At 43.4% G+C, this 18418-nt stretch overlaps 1 protein-coding gene across 5 annotated transcripts in view; it reads right to left on the bottom strand.

The window, feature by feature from the left end:
- The window catches only part of tiam2a (TIAM Rac1 associated GEF 2a), an 87088-nt gene that overhangs the window by 20700 nt on the left and 47970 nt on the right, over positions 1 to 18418 (bottom strand). For all 5 annotated transcript variants that reach the window (XM_079694421.1, XM_079694420.1, XM_079694423.1 and 2 more), the window contains 9 exons: positions 15999 to 16184; positions 15575 to 15718; positions 12218 to 12274; positions 7327 to 7503; positions 6660 to 6764; positions 6497 to 6575; positions 6274 to 6363; positions 5551 to 5763; positions 2113 to 2207 (listed from right to left, as the gene is read on the bottom strand). In XM_079694421.1, coding sequence (XP_079550547.1) covers positions 2113 to 2207; positions 5551 to 5763; positions 6274 to 6363; positions 6497 to 6575; positions 6660 to 6764; positions 7327 to 7503; positions 12218 to 12274; positions 15575 to 15718; positions 15999 to 16184 — 1146 coding nt within the window. The remainder of the gene's footprint in view (positions 1 to 2112; positions 2208 to 5550; positions 5764 to 6273; positions 6364 to 6496; positions 6576 to 6659; positions 6765 to 7326; positions 7504 to 12217; positions 12275 to 15574; positions 15719 to 15998; positions 16185 to 18418) is intronic.

The following is an 18418-nucleotide window of genomic DNA, read 5'->3' as shown; positions in this document are numbered from 1 at the left end:
TTCCCACGTTCTTCCATCTGTCTCCGCCTGGTATGCTATAGATGTGTGCGTGTCATCACATGTCTGCGTGTGGCTGTGTTGACGACTTTCCAGCCAACAAATCCACATCATGCCTCAATCCAAGTCTTTCTGTTGCTAAACTAGTGGAGATTAGGTGAGGAACAGACAAAGTGAATGCAACAATTCTGGTGTTGCCTATAACGCATCCTTATGACTGCATTAATTCACCAATGCATGTCAAATCAATTCAATTTGAGCGGCCTCGTGGGAGTTTTCCGGGACCAATTCAGTTGGCGTCCGCAATCGATTGGTCAGGCTTAATAATAATGCAGAAATGCTGCGTTAAAACAATTGCTATGGCTCTTTATAGCAAAATGTATCATTAAGTAACTCACAGGCACAGGAGTCACAATCAGTATCCAGATGGTAAACAACATTGGTACCTGTGCATAGTAAGCAATTCACACCCTAACACGCTGATCTCTCTTGTGTAATAAGCCCAAATTGGAATTCAACGGACCAATTCATCAAAGGTAGTCAGTCTAGTGAGGCGGCCGATTACAAGGTGTGACAAGAGGCTTGAAATTAGACTTTCCTTTCCATCCATCTCTATTGACTTTCAGAATGCCGGGTGCACGCATGTGTGCACCAATATGCTGATACATGGCTGATTTTCTTCCCTGTGACTCGATTTCTTTCTCACCGGCCCAGAGGACAAACTGATGGCCATGCAGTGATTAAATGCTGCTCTTCGTGACAGCAACAATCTGATTCACCAGCACCAATATCTCTCCCTGGCTTTCTTTTTGTATCGGCTTCACAGTGGCTGGCTTTTCCCCGATAGAGGCAGAAAGCTTTTTCACCTTTTGTGCCTCGAAATATGCAGTGACACAAGCGCACAATCAGAAAACCCCGCTCACACATATACACACACATTTTTCCATTCATTCCTCAGTAAAAGACAAACGGCAGGGAGCCGAGCAGCAGCAGTAGTAGTGGTGGTGCAGTGCAGATCACAGCGGAGTGGGACCTGCTCGTGTCGCCGGGCAAACAATAAGAGACCAAAAGAAAAAGGAGAAGAAGAGGGCAATTTGTCCTCTGTAATCCACCCCATGGCTGACCTCGGGTCAAATACTGAACTGCATCTTCTGACACAGGCAATTAGTATAAAGCCCTTGCAATTACAGATAGTTTCTGGATATTTGGCCTAGATTTAAAATGAATCATTGATAAAACAAGCACAGCACGACTGCCTATTTTCATTTTGATGATGAAAGATAAGGTAAATATGCATGAATGCACACGTCCCCTCTCAGTTCAGGCTTCTAGACAGCCATGTCTACATCATTAACACGCAGCTCTTCGTGGCAACCCCACACACTCATTAACGGTCCCAATAAACAGTGGCACACACACACTCTCCCGTGTTACATTACCACAGCACTGAGGCGTATTTCCCCGTGGGACAGGCTCCTGCTCAGTTTAATGACTTCAATAATGTTGGTTTACATATAAAAAAAAGGCTGACCAGATATTCAACAACAGACACGACAGAAATAGGCATGCAGGCTGCCATAAATCATCAGGGACGACCGTTTGGCATATTTATAGAGGAGATATTTCTCTGAAACGGATATGAGAGAGAACCTATAGAGTGTACCCATATTCCCATATGATGAAAGCAAGAAGATATCTTCTTTTCTTAAATATATTCATTACATTAACTGCTGTTGCTTTATATGACAGCTATGTATATTTGGGCAGAGGCAAAGATGACAGAGGCGTATTCGATTTGTCATGCTATCAAATGCATGTACATGTGTGTGTGTGTAGGAGGCGGTGGCAGGACACAGCCCCTTCTCTCAGTCTGCATCCTGTCTGCGTGACAGTAATAAGCTGTGTTGATACCGCTGGCTATGATGGAGTATCCTAATTATGGTAATTCTAAGAATTGGTGCCAGTTTGGTTTCTGACAACCACACAGCTGCCACTGTGAGTGGGCACAAACACACATACACACACTCAAGACAAAAGAAACACTCTGTTTCTATGTCTAGCAGACAATAGGAGTACTTTCTTTCTTGCACTCAGACACACTCAGGCTCCTCCTACCTTGCTGTGCTGAACGGGCCTGAGTGCGCAGTGGGAGTGACCGATCTCCAGTCCTACACGCAGGGACTCCGCACCGTCAGCTGCAGTGCACACATCTGGAGAGAGAGAGAAGGGGGGGGGGAATTTTTTACATTAGTTTTAGCATCACTCTGCGTATGTGTGATAATGTTTTTGCTGCTTTTGCACTATTGTGCTTTTATGCTGAGGCACATACTTCTACTGACCAAAATACACAAACAATGCTGGCTAATTATAGTCTAAATCCATCATGGGCATCTGCCAGTCGCACAGAACTAAAATATGTCTCCTGTCTACAAATGGCCCTGGCATTCAGTCCTCCCAAAAACTTGGGCAATCATAATTAAAGACTACTATCTCTTGCCTTGTTTCACTAAAACAAACAACACCCTCACAATGTCTTAAAGTCATATTTCGCTAATACAATGTTTATTTGCATAAGTCTTCTGATAGGATGACATTATCAGATTGAGAGTTTCGAAAAACATTTTGCCCATTCTGGCTATCTCTCTAAATTCAAGGACCCGAGGACAGACCCTGTAGCAGTTGGCACATGAAAAGACTTTCTTCCTGATTGTAGCCCGGGAGGAGGGCCAATGTGACAGCATGAAACAAAAGAAAACTTCGAGGGCTCCTGTTGTGCAGAACTTCTCCTTTTTGAGAAGCCAATCATCGTCAAACAAAAACGTCCAAATTATAATACAGAGATACAAAAGATATGTATTTATCTCTTTTCTTGTACTCTCTATTCTTTTCTGAATGAATCCAGATGATGGACAGTTGTCATCAAGGACTGCCATCCTGAAATCATGTGTGACAGACAAGTGATAATTTCTCCACGGTCTAGTTTTGCCTCCCTGCCTCCTCTATCAGCCTGCCTGGGAACATACGCCCTCTAGAGACCGAGAAGAGAACTGCAGCCCCTTTGATCACACCACTCTCTGTAATGAGGCCTCCAAGTCATTAATCCCTCCGTGTTCAATTACGGCTGTAGTGGAGGAAACTCTAATGAATTACAATCATTAGGATGACGCTCCAAACTTTCTATGAAACTGGCGCTTGTTTTTGACTGTTTTTGCCAAACAATGAAATAATCCATAATGAATAACACATTGGATGTTATGCAAATGTGGACAGAGAATTTCCGTAGTCTAGTTGGCATATTTTATCAAAAAATGTGTTAAAAGGTTAAACAGAGGGGTAGAGTGCAGTTCGTGAACCCCTAACATCCTGTGATAAAGATCGGCAAGTCATTATAATTGCTTTGACTAAAAAATAAGTCTCTGTTCACCGTGACTCTCACATTATAACCAGAAAAATAACCTTGAAGACATTTTAATTGTTATCAAAAATAGAATTGTCCCTCTCTGCTTTTGTCAGAACATGTACACTGTCATTAGCTCAACCTTTCTAAACAATTTTTGGAAATACTTGTTATTAACTAAAAGTGACATCAGAGAGGGCAGACATCCACTTTTTCAGAAGTGAAAATAATGTAGGTATCTGGCCTGTGATTTAGATTGATCACAAACTGTCTAATACAAAAATTGAACCAGTAGTTTCCAAGTAATCCAAACAGACAAACAAGCCAATCTGATAACACAACAATTTAGGTAAGGAAATGGCCAAGTTTCCTGTTTTATATTTCCTTTAAAACACCAAGATACATTAGCATAACTGTTGTTAAAACTACAATTATCTATCTAACCCGACATCATATAAACTGACCCAAATCATAGACTTGTTGATAACAAAGATGTTGAGGTATATTTCCCTTAGCGTTTTAGAGTGAGGCGTGAACAAACAAATTGTATCCATACCCGCTGGGTCTCAGCTGTGTTTGTCCGGCGACACGGACGACCTCCCTGTTCTGTTCTGACACCTCGCCTCTGCTCTGAGATTAAACCAGGCTGACAGGATACTATACATTCACAGCGATAACGAGCCCTCTGCGGTCAAAAGCCCCGTCTGGGATTTTTCTCTCCCCTGCGACACGCAGAGCTGTCTTAAACTGGACCTTTTTGTTTACTTCTTTAATTTGAGTGAAGGGAGTCACTTTTGAGGAAGCAGTGATCAGAATTGATATTACATTACATTACACTGCATTTAGCTGACGCTTTTATCCAAAGCGACTTACAATAAGTGCATTCGACCAGGAAGATACAAACGTTGAAGAAAACAGAATCATATAAGTACATCAGGTTTCATAGAGCCAAACATTTCAAGTGCTACTCAACTGGCTTTAGAAAAGCCAGCCCTTTATTAGTATATAAGTGCTTTGTTAGTAATTCAATCGCTCGAAGTGGAGTCTAAAGAGATGAGTTTTCAGTCGTCGCCGAAAGATGTGTAAGCTTTCTGCTGTCCTGATGTCAATGGGGAGCTCATTCCACCATTTTGGAGCCAGGATAGCAAACCCACGTGTTTTTGCTGACGGGAACTTGGGTCCCCCTCGCAGTGCGGGTGCAGCGAGCTGTTTGGCCGATGCAGGGTGAAGTGCACACGCTGGGGTGTATGGTTTAACCATGTCCTGGATGTAGGAAGGGCCAGATCCATTCGCAGCATGGTACGCAAGTATCAGTGTCTTGAAGTGGATTCTAGCAGTTACTGGAAGCCAGTGAAGGGAGCGGAGGAGCGGCGTGGTGTGGGAGAATTTTGGAAGGTTGAAGACCAGACGAGCCGCTGCATTCTGGATGAGCTGCAGAAGTCGGATGGCACATGCAGGTAGACCAGCCAGGAGGGAGTTGCAGTAGTCTAGGCGTGAGATGATGAGAGCCTGGACCAGAACCTGCGCTGATTTCTGGGTCAGCTGGGGACGTATCCTCCTGATGATGAGATCTTAACTCGAGCAGAAGTTTGGTGGCTGCTTTCTGATTTAGGTGACAAAACTACCTACTTCTCACCAAAAACGGCTCTTGTAAGCGACTGAAAGTGACTTTAAGGTTTAGATAAGCACAACGCCTGACAAAGTACAGATTAAAGGACAAAGTACAGATTAAAGGACAAAGACAAACCTGATCCCAAAACTAAAATATACAAAAACAGAAAACTGTAGGGGTAAAGTGGACATTAGCAGTGGCAGAGATGGGGTGTATACAAGAAAAATGACACAGCTTGCTTTCAGAGAAATTCTGAAACTATTGTCTTCACACTGCATGTACGCAGAGATGAGACAGCACTCTCTCCATGGGTGAGCCGACCATTTCTCAGCAGCTGCAATTTCTCTCTTTCATTGTGTTTCTTTTTCTCTCTCTCTCACCATCTGTCTAACAAACTAAAACGAAAGGGTATCACTATCAACTTCACTTTCCATTAAGTGTTGTCATTAAGTGAAAATCTATTGCCTCTAATTACAAATGGAAACCCACTAATGACCACATCTATGTGTTTGTAGCTGGTTAGACGCCACGTGGCTTTAAGCACCTGAGGAGGACTTGGCTCGGTGGTGCTTGCCGCGGACCTCCTGGTTGTGAGGAAGGGTCAGGTGGTTGGAGCCCAAGGTTTGTGACGAGGGTCCATCCCGCCTCAGGCTGAGGTGGAGGGTTTGTTCAGCAAACAGCGTCTGGATCCGCGTGAGGTCCAGGGCGGACACACAGCGGCCGTTCAGCACCAGGATCTCATCGCCTGGACGCAGACCTGGGAACACACACAAGTATGTTTCAGAGAAGGACGTGGAGAGGCCAAACAAATCACATGTGTGATCATGAGACTGGAGGTTTCAGGATTATTTCTGTCCTTCTTAGACGGTATAGTATATAAAATGTCTGCATTGAAATGTATAAAAATGACTAGACCTACAGTCTTGTAAAATGTTGTTGAGTAGGTACTAAGGTTATCACATATGACCCAATCCGTCACTTAAATCAAGGTAACTGTCTGTTTTATTTGGTCATGTGTAATGGCATTGCATCTCCCAAAAGCTGTCTTAATTTGAGTTTTCATCCAGTTTAAGGACACATTTTTTAAGACACTTTTTAGACCTTGGCTGTTTTTTTTTTATTTGTAAGGCTTTTAGTCATAAGGGACTGGATCTTGAGTTTTTGGAGAAACAAGCTGAGCCAATGTAGAAGAATTGGAGAACAGCATGCTAATTCAAAATGACAAACACTCTGTTACTGTTTTGATTGAAAGACATATGTTGAGCACCTGCGTTGAAAGCCAGGTCATCAGGAAGCACTTCGCTGACAAAAATCCTGCTGTTTCTCTGACTGTCTATGTGTCCTGTTACTGCAAAACCTGGTGGGAGGAAGAGAAACAAATTGAGACGATTAGAGTGAATACCGACAGATGGATTACATGATTAAAGGATCATTACGAGGACAATACAATTACAGACATAACTAAATCAGTCCGCATGTTGTCGACTCACCAAAGTCTCCGGTGGTGCTCGGCCTGCTCATGTGTAAAGTGAACACATTAACTGGGACCACCTCCAACTGATCATTGACCTACAGGCGGACATCGACACACATTAAACAACAAGCAGATAAAGATGGTCGCTGTGTGTCCATGTGTGATTCTGCCCTGCTCACCACATCGCGGAGGAGCTCTCCAGGAGCCACGTCTCGGACCCCCGCGCCCTGCCCCTCCCGTCGGTGCAGTCTGAGGCAGTGCAGGCCCTCGTCCAGCTGTTTCACCTGTTTACACAAGAGACCCTAATGTTCAGTGGCCTGCATGCACAAAATTATCACACATGTTTCACGCACCAACGCCTAGTCAGACAGCTGCTGTGTGGTCCAGGCGTGAATTATTCACCGGTTTTACACTTTTTTGATGAGAAATGTGCGGTAAACAAAAAAGAAAGGTCCGCCACAGGGGAATGTGGCCTATTGTCTGTGTACGTCAATATATGTGCAGTCAGTGAAGAATGACTGAATGTGTGTGGTATTTCAAACGGGGTATAATATAACCAAATCTGCTGCTACAGATGCTCCAAAAAAGACAATTTAACAACCTCACAATTCCTATTTGAATGTTGTATTTACATGTAATGCAACCCCACATTACAGGATGATACACATGTTTGGCATTAAGTGTGAATGGCAGGATTATGTCAAAAACATAAAGACCTTCTAGAAAACTAAATCAAATCACATGACTGCTTTTGTTTGTTATTTCTGCAACACATGTCAGGAGTATTGTAGTTGTATTGTGGTGGTGACATGTCATCATTTCCCTGCAATTGGTTACCAAACCAACCTTGCAGGCAGCAGAGAGAAGGTCGGCGGCTGTCTGGTCTCTTCTGACAGGAACTTGGACTGTCAGGCCGTCTGGCATGTACACACACGTCAGCACGTCTGTGGCAGCGCTGATGCTGTCCCACACCCTGCCCTCAGGGGGCGACATGGAGTAGATGTTGCTCAGCATGTCTAGCCTCTGTGGGAGAGGACAAGAAGGCAGGGTTAAGAAAGATAAAAGGAAGGGAGTGAGTATCATTATATGGAGGAGAGAGGGTAAATGGGGAGGTAAAAAGGAGGGGTTACAACACAGGGAGGGAGGGAGGGAGTAGAAGTAACAGCACACAAATCAATACCCTTCCATTAGTCTAAAAGCTTGGCTGTGGATCAAGCACCGGAGCAAAGATGTCATACAATTAGCTTTTCAGAAATTCATTTGACAACATAGACGGCAGTTGATCCACATAATAGTCACAGTAATGGCAGTGTACACAAGCCGATCGGCAAGGGTCGAATGGCAGGTCTAGACGTCCAGATGATATCCGCACATTTATTTGGTTTGAAAAGCCACCAGTCACTTTGATTTAAGTGGTGTATCAGGGCAGTTTATTTGAAAATCAGTCAAACTTTCAGATGAGAAGGTAATTATTTGTTGGTGGCGTTAACATCGAGGTCTGAGCTGGGTATTAAGGTAGGGGGGGGGGGGGGGGGGGGGGGGGTTAGCCCAGCGCTCAGCCTCACAGGCAGCCATTTGGGGGTTTTGGTCACGACTCTGTGTCTCTGGAGGGAAAAGCGCCACTGCTGTGTTCAGGGGCTGTGGGAGACGCCACAGTGCAGCCTATCACCGCAATTATCAAGCCCCAGATCTTGAGGAATGGCTCAAACACACTAAATGTACTGAAACCCACGTGGGTTAAAGAAACCAGAGGATCAGCACTTCTTACAAAGACGGAACGAGTTCTCGGTCATAATGAGACACTGGACCAAGAAGTATAATTGCATGAGTGAACAGTTCTGGGTGTACAGTGATGTTTTAAAGGCACTATGGGATCATACAAATCAAGAGGTGTGTGTGTGTGTGTATGTGTGGCAGCTCGCAGTTGATGCATCACCACAAGAGAAAAACATTTGTCCTAAAGGGACAAGTTAAGGTTTCTGATTCAGAGCATCGCTTAGCGCCCAACACAGTTCTGAGTGTAGCCTGGATAAACAAAAGCAGCACAGACAAACATTTGCTTAATTTGTCTTCTAAATGTCACCTTGACTAGTCTACTTCAGGAATCAGTACCAAAATAAAGGCCACTAATGTTCTAACCCAAATGTTTCCCTAACCAGTTGGGATGGAGGGACGACAAAGTGTCACTTCAACACCCACCTTGTCTGCGTATTAGGGATGTGAAGTCATGCTAACAAACTGAGGATAAAAAAACAAGCAGTCATGGCAACTGGTTGCAAAAACCGCCTCACTTGTGCCTAAGGAACTTTGTGTGACCGGAAAACTAAGATTTGGTTTGACCTGCCCAGCGAGTGACTAACACTGAACACTCATTCATGGTCAGAGAGGGTTGTGACGGACCAACGGTTGCCTGGTCAACGTTCCATCAACCACTGCCAAGAGTACGGTGAGGGCACGCGCTGGACTTCAACAAGTGCTCTGTGTGGTAAGAGCGTGTCTACTGTATTTATGTTTGCATCCACCAAAATAACTCCATACTTCAGTCTTTCCTCTCAAGTGTGGAAATTATTTCCAAGCAAGTCGTCCTCCACCCTGCAGCTTCTAAAGATGGAGTGTCGGGCGGTTCAGTGCCTGCTGCGCAAATACACCCTTTCTGTTCCACTTAGCAACCGGCTAGCACAAATATGACAGCGCTGCCTTGAATAAATAGGGTGACCATGAAGAACAAACAGTTGAAGACAATTTTAGCCAATTTCCCTATATTACATCTATTTAAAGAGAATTACTCCTCATTTCCTCAAAACTCCACCTAGGTTTTGAGGTTTTCCATGCGCTCACACACAGAAGGTGACAATAATGACCAGCCATACACACTGGTGTCTGTTCTCCAAGTTAAAGCAGTCATGTGTATTGGGGGGTAGTAGAGTGTGGTGAGAGGTGGTGACACAGAAAAGAGGAATCATTATGTCATGGACAAGAATGGTGGGGTCGTAATAACCAGCCAAAGATATTTTTAAAAAGAGTGAGAAAATATTTCACTTACAAAATGGCCATTTGCGTTGAAATAACTTGTGCTCAGAACTTGCCAAACATTTACATTTTTGCTGAATCACTTTCGATGTAAAACACAAAAAAAAATAGACATAAGTATTTGATATACAATTGGTCAATTTGTGGGTGAAGTAAGCCTTTAGCCATATTTACATAACCCTGCTAAACAGTAGAAGGCTTTTGTACGTTTTTGTGCAAAGCCAGCAATACGTTTGAAACTGAGTTCACGTAAGTCAAACATTTATGTGGTTTTCTGGCAGTCAAACCTATTCACTCACTCCACTGCTGACAGAAGAATTGGGTATATGGAGAGAAAATGCCAGTCGATGTGAACTCCCTTTTAACCTCTATGGATGCCAGGACAGCCTCTGTGTTATTGACAGCTTTCATAAAAACATTTATCTCTCCCTGCTTTATGCAACAGTCCCAACCTTACAACTAGACAGTGACAGCCTGTTGAAATATAGCTTGTCGGGTAAAATGAGCAGAGAAAGTCTTGAGGACGAGTATGAGCTATATGAGAGAGCACACAAGCCATGCAGCTGCAACGAAACACATTAAAATGTACCCTTCACTTGACTTCACTACAAGGGATTAGTGGAATATGATTGCTTATCAGCGTAATTCAAGGGATTTGAGACAACTGGGGCAAAGTCATCAGGACTGAGATGAAGACCTGTGTCGACAAAAATCAATACATCCGTGCTTTCTCTCTCTATTTCCCAACTTCCCACCCTGAAGGGTTCTTAATCCCCATTAAATCGAACGTATCCTAGTGAGCTGTTTTCCACATCATAGGGTTTGTGCATTATAAAAAACATTAAAGCGTTGACCCAATGAAGGCCATTATTGTTTCCCCAAACCACTTCCTGTTCCAACTCCATTTCTAGATCCTTAATGGAGGCATTTTCAACACTCGCCACATTCACCACACACTCACACTATGAATCACAGCATCCTGCTCTGTCTTAAAGCGTCAATTGTCCTCATATTTCCGCGCCAGATGTCTGTTCATACAGAAATATGTTTGATTTGATTGAGTGAGGATAAGATTTTAATGACTGGTCAAAATGTACTTAGAAAACATTAAACTTTTAATACTTTTGGAAATAAATTCATATTTTCTTTCTTCCATTTCACTGAACACATCCTCAGAGGCAGAACTTCTGTATTAAGCTACTTAATTAAAAGATGCTTCAGAAATACAAAACCTTGTCAACAGGTGGACCAAAATAATCCACAATTTAAAGGAATAGTCTATGTATTTTAGAGAATTTTTGTTGAGAATTAGAATAGAAGATTAATACCCCTATAATGTTTGTTGATAAAGAAGTTCCGACCAGTAAGTAAGTGGTTAGCTAAACTTAGCACAAAGACATAAATAGAAATAGGTTGAAACAGCTAGCCTGGCACTGTCCGAGTGTTAAAACCAGAAATGTTTATTTTCCCAGGAAATATTAATTCACTATCAAAATGATAAAGTTAGAATTGTCTAAAGAATAAACTAACAAGATTTAGCGAGCCAATTAGTTGGCCCTGAACATTAGGGTGGTCCTTAGTGCCATGTACATTTTCAAATTCATTGATTTTAAGCTCCAACCACCGGAATTTATTATGATAGTCAAGAAAACTCTCCTGGTGAATTTTATTCAAATTCCAACAACATTTACCCCTCCCTCATCAACCTTGAAGTTTAGCCTCAGTAAGGTGGTCCTTAAAAAGCCCCTCCCTCATCGACCTGGGCTGCCACACCAGCAGCCACGGTGCTGCAACTGAGGCTAAAGTTCAAGGTTGATGAGGGAGGGGTACATGTTGTCAGATTGAGGACAAAAATCACCAGGAGAGTTTTCTTGACTAATAGAATGAATTCTGGGGGTTGGAGCTTAGACCACCCTACTGAAGATTCTGGTTAGCACATTTTGTTACCTTTAGCAAGGCTAGCTGTTCCGCCCTGATTCTAGTATTTATGCTAAGCTAAGCTAACTGGCTGTTGGTTGTGGCTTAATATTCAACTCACAGACAGGAATTGCATATTAGAAATATTTCCCCTAATATCAAACTTTTCCTTGAAAGGATCCCTTTGATATACTGCAGTCAGATCAAGAGGACAAAGATGCTTGAGGACAGCGGGGGTTGAGCTTACAGCAGTATTTCATGATCTAGGCATGTAATCACCCAATAACCTGTGAATGCTGCAGTTGGCTGCTCAGATGGGCATCATTCACACTCTTCAATCATTCAGCACTTTACTTTCCCATAAATCTTTCAAGCACTTCTGGTCAACACTTCAGCTCAACACTCTCCATTAACTCAATTATGCCGTGAATTAGACGCATGTCCACGCTGGTGTAAAAATCTCTTGTTAGATATGCTGTCGATTTCTCTTCAGGACACCTGCAGATCAACATGAAAGGAATCTGTGCTTTGATCCTGGACTAGTAATATACACAAGCAGACACACACACCCTATGTGTAAAAATATATTTACTCAGTGTACTATCAAAAGGATGAAAGACAGCAGAGGTCAAAGAAACAGTAGACATGTCTCTACCACGGCTACTTCATGCTGAAGCGGATAATTCAGCTCATAAAATGCTACCACTGACAGATGCTAGTGGAATTTTTAAAAGATATATCAAAGATCCACAAACCGTAGAGGACAAAGTTATAGAGCGCTATGACTCACCTCAGTGCTCCTGGGAGGCAGGGCGTACGTTTGACCTCCAGCGTCGCTCTCAAAGATCTGAAACCAAGAGACAAATAGTTAGAAGCGCAGACAGAGGGGCACCACACTGATTCACTCATGAGCGATTAGGTTCGCGGCAACTTTTGCAACACAATATTAGACACACACGGTGCTATTATGTAGTTAATTAAAAACTACGTGTGGCGAGTGCAGGGCTTTGATACTGCCAAACAGGGCCGTAGCCTTTGAAGGTGCAATGGTGGAAATGTGGAGGGGGGTGTGTATGGATAGAGTGGTTTCTGTGTAACAGAGAGATGAAAGGGGGAAGCAGTCCGGTTGGAGATGAGAGTAGGACACGGCCCCCCCTTTTTCCATCTCCACACCCACCCTTCAGTGTAGAAATCTCTCAGTTCTTGATCCATTCCATCTTCCTCCACCTCTCCTCTTCAGATCCCCTCCCTGGCTTGTGATTGTAAGGCGTGTTGCGTCAGTCTAAGCTCGGAGCTGGAGGTGACTGTGGCCTCAGAGGGCTTTAACAACTCTATAATACAGCGGTGACACAGAGTCATCCGTTATGTGAGGGTGTAACTTCAGCCCTTGCTCAAAGAGGCCGCAGTTATCAGCTTTTGCTGAGATACTTTGTCATTGGGAGAGGCATGATGGGTGGCACAGTTGGAGACAGAAATAGGGCATTTTGTTCTCAAAACGGGGTCTGACATAAGCCCAAGGCTGCCGAGTTGAAGAATTGGTGTACGGAAGAGGCTTGCAGGCTCTTTCCCCTTTGCTAAGGATAAGAATGACTTTTTTCCAAAAACAATCCAAAGAAGTCTCCTTTACAACGAGGGAAAAACTCTCTCGCTCCTGTTATGGTAGTAAGAACCCTTATCTGACCTCGGAGCAGCTGAGTACAGTAACTCTCCCTCCAGTACATTTATAAAGTGGCTGTAAACAGTGCTGCCTCGCTGTAAACTGACTAATTTTAGAAAGCTTTACCAAGTCTCCCACAAATCCTCGAACCTTTCTGGCCTACTTCCCACAGACGACTGCCGGCCAGCTCCTTACTGTATACAGAGCAGGCCTAAGACGGATGAGATGAGAAAACGAGAGGGAAGGAGATGGGGGAGGAGAGAATGACTTTTGGGCAAGGTTGTCAAGCGCAGTGTTGTAGTGGTAAATGGGATTTAGGCTTAGTCAACACTGATGAGTCAGTATGGAAACTGTGGGTGAAGGACCGCGGGCTAATGCTAATGTTGATGCTCTAGGAAACAGGAGGTTTGAAAGAGAGGATGAGGCTAAAGGGAATAAATGGAAAGTTACATGGTGAGATAAATTGGGGGAAGAAGTTAGATGAAACTCTAGCTTTAGTAGATTAAATAGGTTGGATAAAGGCACAAAAAGGATAATGTTAAGTTGGAGGGGGATAAGGAGAGTCAAAGGGAGGATAGAAGATATTTAAAAAATATTGGAGAAAGCAGTCTGAGAACTTGAGAAGGTAACAAAAGTGGATGGAAATAGTTTGGCTCCTCAGACGGCCTTGCTGTCCAAATCCTTCTCAAGCAAACAAACACGTGTCTCGTCAGTACATGAGAGTACAGCCAAGCAGCTGATGATGTCATTTAAAATGGCCACAACGAATAGAACTAACACAATGAATCATCTTTCTCTTTTGCGGAAAAAAGGAAAACAACACAAAAAGCAGATGTCCAAGAAAACCCAGCACTGAGGAAATGCCTTGAAGCACCCGGGAGGTCATTTTCTGTTCTTGTAAGGAACTAATGTAAAGCAAAAATACCACAAAAGCACCAAAATGGTCTTGTAAGAGAAGGGGGAAAAAATAATGGAAGGCTGTTTAATATTTTGCGTCTTTTCATTGACCATCTGCTGGTGTCTGCGGGGATGAGGAAAAAGTGGAGAATGCCATCTACCACATATGGCTCTCAATAATTCATGTGTGTACTGCAGCGCCACCTCGGCCTTCTGCACTGCGAAACGTAACTGGGCCTCATTAGACCGGCCGGCTGGAGTTCCCCGGGAAAATAATAACACACACACACATACCTAGTTGCTGACAGACGTGTGCAAATGCCCAAATATAAATATCGCAGAGCATGTGGTGGGATGTGTGAGTTAGATAAGAGCAAGCGAAACAGGACAGGGAACATTTTGTAAGCAGTCAGGAGCCAGGGCTCACCTACTGCAGAACACGATTGGCTCCTAACTGTTCTAATGCCAAACAATAGGAGACCCATACTGGCTTTACAGCAAAACAAAACCAACCCAAGCTATCTCTCCTTTCCTTTACTTCCTGCTAATGAACGGAGGTCTATAAAAGACAGCGCAGATGAAAGTATCCTGTGGCGATTCTTAAAATAAACCACCAAGGGGGGAGTTTTCTCAAGGGCCGTGCCTTCTGGGAAAAGAGTGGTGAATCTCTGTACCAATAAATAACCAGCTTGCATGGGACTAATTACTAACCTGAGAGGATGAGACCCCCCCCCCACTCTGCACCTGGGTAAGGAATGCCCCTCTGTGTATATGTTGATGGGAGGTGTGCACTCGGGAGGGGAAGTGAGCTTATATGCTTCTAATTAATAAAATCTCCTTGGAGAGAGAAAATTCATGACTGTACCAACCTCTTGCTTTCTTTCATGCCGTTGTGCATGTGAGTAAGCAATAAGGCAAGGTTTCAGAGTGTTTCATTAAGGAATATGCTCAATGTGCACTGAGGGTGTAAGTATCCCAGTTTTTCTCTGCAGTACTTCCCGAGAGACTGAGTGCAGTATAGCTCAACACTGTGTGCACGCATGCATCTGAGTTCTGCATGCTCATGTTATTGTGAGGGTATTTTCCCCTGCTGAATAAATTAAGTGGGTGATCCTGCATTACAAATCTGCTAATCCAGACCACCTGAGGAGTTTCATTACTCTGGGATTCAGAGGAGATGATTTAGCGTCAGTTCAAGGTGTAAGTGCCTCCATCGGGCTGACAAGAATATTAAAAAAATCACTTGCATGATGTTCATAATGTAATCTTCTGTCCTATTTTCTATAAATGTTTTGATCATAAAGAAAGATTTTCAATAAAAGCATTGAAAGGAAATGTTAATACTTTAGTGATACTACTGTATATCTTAGTCTCTTAAATGCTAGGTATTGGATGTTAAAGGGACTTTTAAAAATCTGTTAAAAAGTGTTGACAGCCTGCTTACAGTATTGCATATATAAGGAACCGCAACCATAAAATCATGACGCGCTGAACATCGCTACTGGTAGCATTTTGATACCAATACTGCATGTAAAGCACCTGTATTGTATTATTTAAACAACACTGAGTTTTGTCTGTGAATAGTAGTAGTACCTGCGATGCGGAGGGTCTCTTGTCCCGTCCCCTCTTGGTAAGGTTGTCGAGGCCTTTGAGCGAGGAGAAAAGTCCCCTCTTGCGATGTCTGTACGTCAGGGACAATGAGCGCCTTCTGAGCGTGGCCTCATCTCTGGAACAGATCTGAACAAACACGCACTATCAGAACTGAAAATCATTTAGGTCACCCAAAAACAAAATCCCCATCTAATCAGATTATCTTATTTAGGTGTGTTTTCCTCCAGGAATGCATTAAGGGAGTGTTTTCTGGATGTTTTTAAGTTTAAAATGGTTTCTGTTACAACATCAGGTAAAGAAGTATCACATTCAAAAAGGAATGTAGAACATCCCCAAAACTGATGCTCATTGTGTATATAGTGTGCATTTATTTATTAGCCATTCATCTTGTCTGAGGCTTTCTCACCAGTGCATGGAAGGAGGAGACAGAGAAGATCCCTAGGCGTCCCAGGGTGGATTTGGTGGGGCGGCTGGCGATTGCCAACAGACTCTTTGGGTTGGGGAGCTCTCCCCCCTGTAAACTTGCCAGGTAGCAGCGCATCCTGAACAGATCCATGTTAAACCTCTCCAGGTTCTGCTCCCACTGCTGGATCTGAAGGAAGTAAGGAAGGAAGATAATTACTTTACAGATGCTGGATGGGAATTTGTGTTTTTGTAACATTGTTGGTGGGCAGCTGAGAAAAGAGAGTAGAGGGGAGGTAAACGAGGAGATGGGAGGAGGAGGGGGAGGCAGGAAAGGGAGAGCCAAAGAGGGGGATTCAGGGTCAGCCGAGGGCTTTCTATCAAAATGCAATTGCTTGCAGATGTTGATACAGGGCGAGGGCACAAATGTGAGGAGCGTTGATAGTGAGGGTGGGACTGAAAATCTAGCTCACTAAATCCGTTTTTTTGATGCAAGTCAAGAGAGAGCAGTGATGTTGCCCAGACCACTAGTTAAACTTCCACCCCACGCACAAACACACACACATTTTACAGTCGTTTCCGCCTTGTCCCCGTTCGCACTATGTAAAGCTATGAGAAAGGGCTTATTTTTCTTGGCTGGAGACCGGCTTTAATGAGAACACTCAAGTTAAACAACCCTCTAACAACTGACTTTAATAGGTCTCGTCTGCACTGTGAGTTCATTTACAATAACGCACCCTATGGCGTGGTGCTATTAGCTCTCATTTACATTGATAGCATTCTTGAGAATTAGGAGCAAGCTGAGGAGCAACATGGGGGCAGTGTTTATTTAAACTCTGACTTTTCAAACTTCTTAAACAAAGAACTTGGACAGAAATCAGCACAAGACTATACTGTTGGATGTTGTGTACTAAACCCATGAAAACAGCTATGTACGCAGCTGTGCAGGGGGCCATGGTTAACAAGCCTTTAGTCAATGACATTCAGCCATTATTATCATTCCAGGCTTGGACCATGAGGACGACTGCCAGGAATCCAACATGCTTTGTGTAAAATATGACCTTGCACATCCCTGGAAATTCAGTATGGTGACATTCAAAGTAGAATTATTTTTTTTAGCCTTACTTCGTATGAAGAGTAGCTTTTAGTGGCTAATGTAAGCTAACCAATGCTAACTTGATGACTCCTTTTTTAGTGTCACATATGTTTTGGCTTTAAGCAAAACCCTGTAATTGTGAAAGTTGCCCAAGTCCTCAAAGTTACACCTTGTCGTTAAACTATGGGCTATAATTACCAACTTATTACCAGCTGTTGTCTGTGGACTACAGAGAGATTGTAGGCATTGTAGCACATGTAGCATTAGCCTAGCTTAGCATGGATCTTTCACATATTCACTCCGCTGAACCTGAACTCAAAGACCTTTTACTTAAATCCTCACAGTGAGTAAGCATAGCACATTTTTTCGATCTATTCTTGGGTCATTATGTATAACAAAGTGTTCTGGAGGAGCTTCGAATTAATTCCACCGAGTGGTTTGAGATGACTTCAGATGGGGAGCGAGGTATTACCGAGTAAATCAGATAAGCTCCTTCCTCAAAAGCAAAGACAAATTTAGGAGAGGTGCTGCTTTGGAAAAACTCACGTCTATGTATAACTATCACACAAGATCCTAGCATGCTTTCGGATTTACACGCCATCTGGATCTGTTTGTCAACACTTGAAATATCCTTTAACATCTTCATTCAGCTATGTTCTAAAATAGTCCTGTGCATAAAACTTGATTTGATGATTCATGCTGGCGTGCATCACTGATAAAGGCCTACTTGCAATCTATTACTTCATACAGCTAGCGACTTGAAAGAGAACGGGAAGATAATCAACCAAAATCAGTGCAAAGCAGGGCATGCTTGGGCCCATCTGGCCTGCGTGCAACACTTATTTACATTTATTTCAAAGCTATTAAGCTCGGCAGACATGAGTTTGTCTTTTTAACAGATTCTCATCTCTTCTTATTCCCCCTCTTTAACATCTGCCCCTGGCTCTCTGTTAAAAGCCCTAATGCGAAATATCTCTTTCAATGCAACTTGATCGCAGTGAGTGTGCGTGAGCATGAGTGTGTGTTCAAGCAGTCTTCAAAAGAGATCTACTGGCACTGATTTCGGTACACATGGGTGGGGGAGGGGGACATCAAAGTAATGCCCTGTTGGCGCTAGACAACCCCACCGAAACCTTAAATCTATCATCAGCCTCGGGCGCCTGTATCACAGTGCTGTCCCGTACCCCTCTGACCCTATCATTGACTCCAAGCCCGTCTGTCTCTTTGTCTTCTCTGAGGTGGCACACTGGCTAATGGGAAACAGATCTGTAGTCAGTCTGTCTCGCAGGCCGGCAGTGACATCTCCATCTGTGATTACTGCGGTGAGC

This window comes from Notothenia rossii, assembly GCF_949606895.1.
Source record: "Notothenia rossii genome assembly, chromosome: 7".
Classification (NCBI taxonomy): domain Eukaryota; kingdom Metazoa; phylum Chordata; class Actinopteri; order Perciformes; family Nototheniidae; genus Notothenia; species Notothenia rossii.
Note: the sequence above shows the minus strand (reverse complement) of the source record. Positions and strands in the feature narration are given on the sequence as shown.